The sequence below is a fragment of the Dipodomys ordii genome, unplaced genomic scaffold (assembly GCF_000151885.1).
Source record: "Dipodomys ordii isolate 6190 unplaced genomic scaffold, Dord_2.0 Scaffold1, whole genome shotgun sequence".
Lineage (NCBI taxonomy): Eukaryota > Metazoa > Chordata > Mammalia > Rodentia > Heteromyidae > Dipodomys > Dipodomys ordii.
In genome coordinates this window covers 28277129-28280801 of record NW_012267217.1, presented here as the reverse complement: position 1 = coordinate 28280801, position 3673 = coordinate 28277129, and the positions used below count along the sequence as shown (strand labels likewise).

At 41.7% G+C, this 3673-nt stretch overlaps 1 protein-coding gene across 1 annotated transcript in view; it reads left to right on the top strand.

Annotated features, from left to right (window-relative positions):
- Positions 1-3673, top strand: part of Parp4 (poly (ADP-ribose) polymerase family, member 4) — a 114109-nt gene that overhangs the window by 28982 nt on the left and 81454 nt on the right. The window contains exon 10 of the mRNA XM_013010523.1: positions 46-206. Within this exon, the coding sequence (XP_012865977.1) occupies positions 46-206 (161 nt within the window). The remainder of the gene's footprint in view (positions 1-45; positions 207-3673) is intronic.

Genomic DNA, 3673 nt, shown 5'->3' with positions numbered 1-3673 from the left:
TATTAATTCTGATAAGTAACATTTGTGTATTATTTCTACCCACAGCTAATAAGAGACATGGTTAATGTCTGTGAAACTCATCTGTCCAAACCCAACCTGCCATCTCTTGCCAAATATCAAGCTTTGAGATGTAAAATTGAGCATGTTGAATGTAACACAGAAGAGTTTTCCAGAGTTGAAAAAGAGGTATTACAGAATCATTGCAGGTAAGCATAAAAACAATACCTTGGGAGCTATTCTGATGTAATAATACTCTTTGAGATTTTGCTCTGGTAATGAGGCTGGGGAGTTAGCTCAGTGGAAGAGTGCTTACCTAGCAAGTACAAGCTCTTGAGCTGTGTCCTCAGCACTGGATAATGAAACAAAACAGAACACTCTTGAGCTGACCTGAATATCATTATCTGAAAAATTAAATGAATGGAGCTGGAGCCATACTCAAATGGTAGTACACCTTCCTAGCAAGTACAGTGCCCTGAGCTCATACCTCAGAACCAATAAGTAAATAAAGCTGGGTACTGGTGACTCATGCCTCTAATCCTAGCTACTCAGAAAGCTTAGGATCACAGTTCAAAGCCAGCCTGGCAGGAAAGTTCTTGAGAGTCATCTCCAATTAACCACCAGAAAACCAGAAGTAGCATTGTGGCTCAAAGTGGTGGAGCACTAAACCTTGAATGGAAAAGCTCAGGGACAGCACCTAGGCCCTAAGTTCAAGCTCCTCTACCAGCAAAAAATTAATAAATAATTTACATATGTAAAATAATAAATCTATTCTCAATTCCACTTTGTATAAACTAAGATGGTTGTAATTTTTAACTGGAAAATTGTAAGTGTTGGTAAAGATGTGGGGATATTGAAGCCCTCGTCCAGTTGGCTATGAAAATGGAGCAGCCATGTTTGGTGAGTGTTGTAAATTAAACAGAATTACTGTGTAACCAGCAATTCCATTCCTAGTTGTTGTTGCTGTTGTTTGTTTGTTGTGACACTACTGGGGTTTGTACTCGAGCTTGCAGCTAGGATTAGAGGCCTGAGCCATTGGCGCCCAGCTATATGTTCCCATTTTTATGAAATATCAGGAATAAATTAATCTGTGGAAACAGAAGCAAATTTTCTGGTGCTCTGGGGAATGGAGATAACCACTAGGTGGGTATGGAGCTTCTTTTGGAGTAATGAAATGGTTTGGGACTACACAGAGGTGGTGGTTGTGGAACATTTTGGATGTATTGAACACTACTAAGTTGTACACTGAGAGTGGTTAATTTTATGTTATGTGATTGTGTGTGTGTGTGTGTGTGTGTGTGTGTGTGTGTGTGCGCGCACACACAGGGATTTAACACAGGGTCTTGAACTCTTGCTGGTTGGCTTATTCGTTTGAGGCTTCTCTCTACCACTTGACCACAGCTCCACCTCTAGCTTTTTGCTGGTTAATTGAAGATAACCAGTCTCATAGGCTTTCCTGCCCAGGCTGGCTTTGAATTGTGATATTCATATCTCAGCCTCATGAATAGGTATGATTATAGACATGCTGATAGCATCCAACATCAAAGAATTTTCTTTCGGGCTGGGAAAGTGGCTCAGTGGTAGAGCGCTTGCCTTGCATGCATGAGGCCCTGGGTTCAATTCCTCAGCACCACATAAGCAAAAAGAAAAAAGCCGGAAGTGGCGCTGTGGCTCAAGTGGTAGAGCGCTAGCTTTGAGCTGAAGAGCTGAGGGACAGCGCCCAGGCCCAGAGTTCAGGCCCCACGACCGGACCCAAAACAAAAAACAACAACAACAAACAAAAGAATTTTCTTTCATGCCTACCTTTCTTTCTTCTTTTCTTCCTTTCTCCTTTTTTTCTTCCTTCTTTTTTCTTTCTTTCTTCCTCTCTTCCTTCCTCCTTCCCTCCCTTCCTTCCCTTTTCTTTCATGTGTGCCAATAATGAGGCTTGAACTCAGGGCCTGGGCCCTGTCTCTTAGCATTTTCTCTTGAGGCTGGTGTTTTACCACTTGAACCACAGCTCTACTTCCAGCTTTTTTTGCTAGTTAATTGGAGATAAGACTCTCTCAGAGGGCAGGGAATATGGCTTAGTGGTAGAGTGCTTGCCTAGCATATATGAAGCCCTGGGTTCAATTCCTCAGTACCACATAAACAGAAAAAGCTAGAAGTTGCACTGTGGCTCAAAAGTGGTAGAGTGCTAGCCTTGAGCAAAAGAATCTCAGGGACAGTGGCCAGCCCTTGAGTTCAAGTCTCAGGTCTGGAAAAAGAAAAAAATAAAACTCTCCTATTTATCTGGCCAGACTGACTTTAAACTGTAATCCTCAAATCTCAGCCTCCTGAACAGCTAGGATTACAGGTGTGAGCCACCAGCCCTCGCTGCCAAAGAATGTATGTCCTAACCGCCATTACTCTGAACCTCATTAGGTTTCTTAGTACAGAAAATAATGTATTTGGTGACTTATTTATTGATGATGGTACTGGGGGTTGAGTTCAAAGTTGTGTGTTTTCTGGAATCTGCCTAGAAAATGCTTGAGTCAGGCCACCTGATTTTTTTTTGAGATAGTATCTAGAATTTTTGTCCAGGCTTACCTGGACCATGATCCTCCCATTAACAATGCCTGATAGAGCTGGGATGACAGTAAATATCATGCCCCCTTTTTATTAATTTACTTCATTATTATAGAAGTAATATACAGCAGGATTACAATTATGAGTAATGAGTACATTTTCTTTCACCTGGTGTCTTCTGGCCCTCATTCTCTCCCAGTCCCTCCCTCCTGTCTGCACCCACGAGTTGTATAGTTCACTTTCACTAGTGTCACTTGACTTTTACTGCTGCACTTTTTCACCCTTTTTTCCTCAAGTGCTATACCTTCCTCCCAACTCTTCCAAAGATATACACTTGAATATACCATACATAAGGAAAAGAAAAACTAAAAATATTAAAAAGAGAGGTCTCCTGTTTCCATATCTTGGAGTTCATTTCAGTATGTGTATTATTTTATGTAAGTATGATGAGGTGCTTAGGCATTGTGCCTTTGTGTTTCTCTCCTAAGAATATCCTCTTGTGGCCTCATGGTGTATGCATATCTAGAACCCTGTATAATTGATCATATCCCAATGTCTTTTAGATCCAGTTTCTGCATATCAGAGAGAACATGCGCTTTTGTCTCTCTGAACTTGGCTTACCTCACAGCATGATTTGTTCCAGTTCCATCCATTTCCCTGCAAATTACATTATTTTACTCTTTCTAATGGCTGTGTAAAATTCCACTGTGTATAGGAACCACATTTTTTGGATCCACTCATCTATTGTGGGGCATCTGGGTTGTTTCCATATTTTGTCTATTGTGAATAGTGCAGCAGTGAAGAAGCATGTGTAGGTGTCTTTATCATATCCAGGCTCATGATGTTCAGTGTAGATGTCCAGGTGTGGTATGGCTGGGTTGTAGGGAAGGTCTATGTGTAGTTTGTTTTTTGAAGAACCTCTAGACTGCTGTTCAGAGTGGTTGCACTAGTTTGCATTTCCATCAGCAGTGCAGTAGGGTACTGTGAAGACTCAGGGTCTATGTTGAGGGGGCAGAATGATGCAGGCTCCTGCCTCAGGATTATCTGAGGGCTGTGTTTAGGATTAGGAAAGCTCTTGGAATGCCGGGCTGGAGAGGGAAAATGTTCTCTCTCCCTATCTCAAAACACA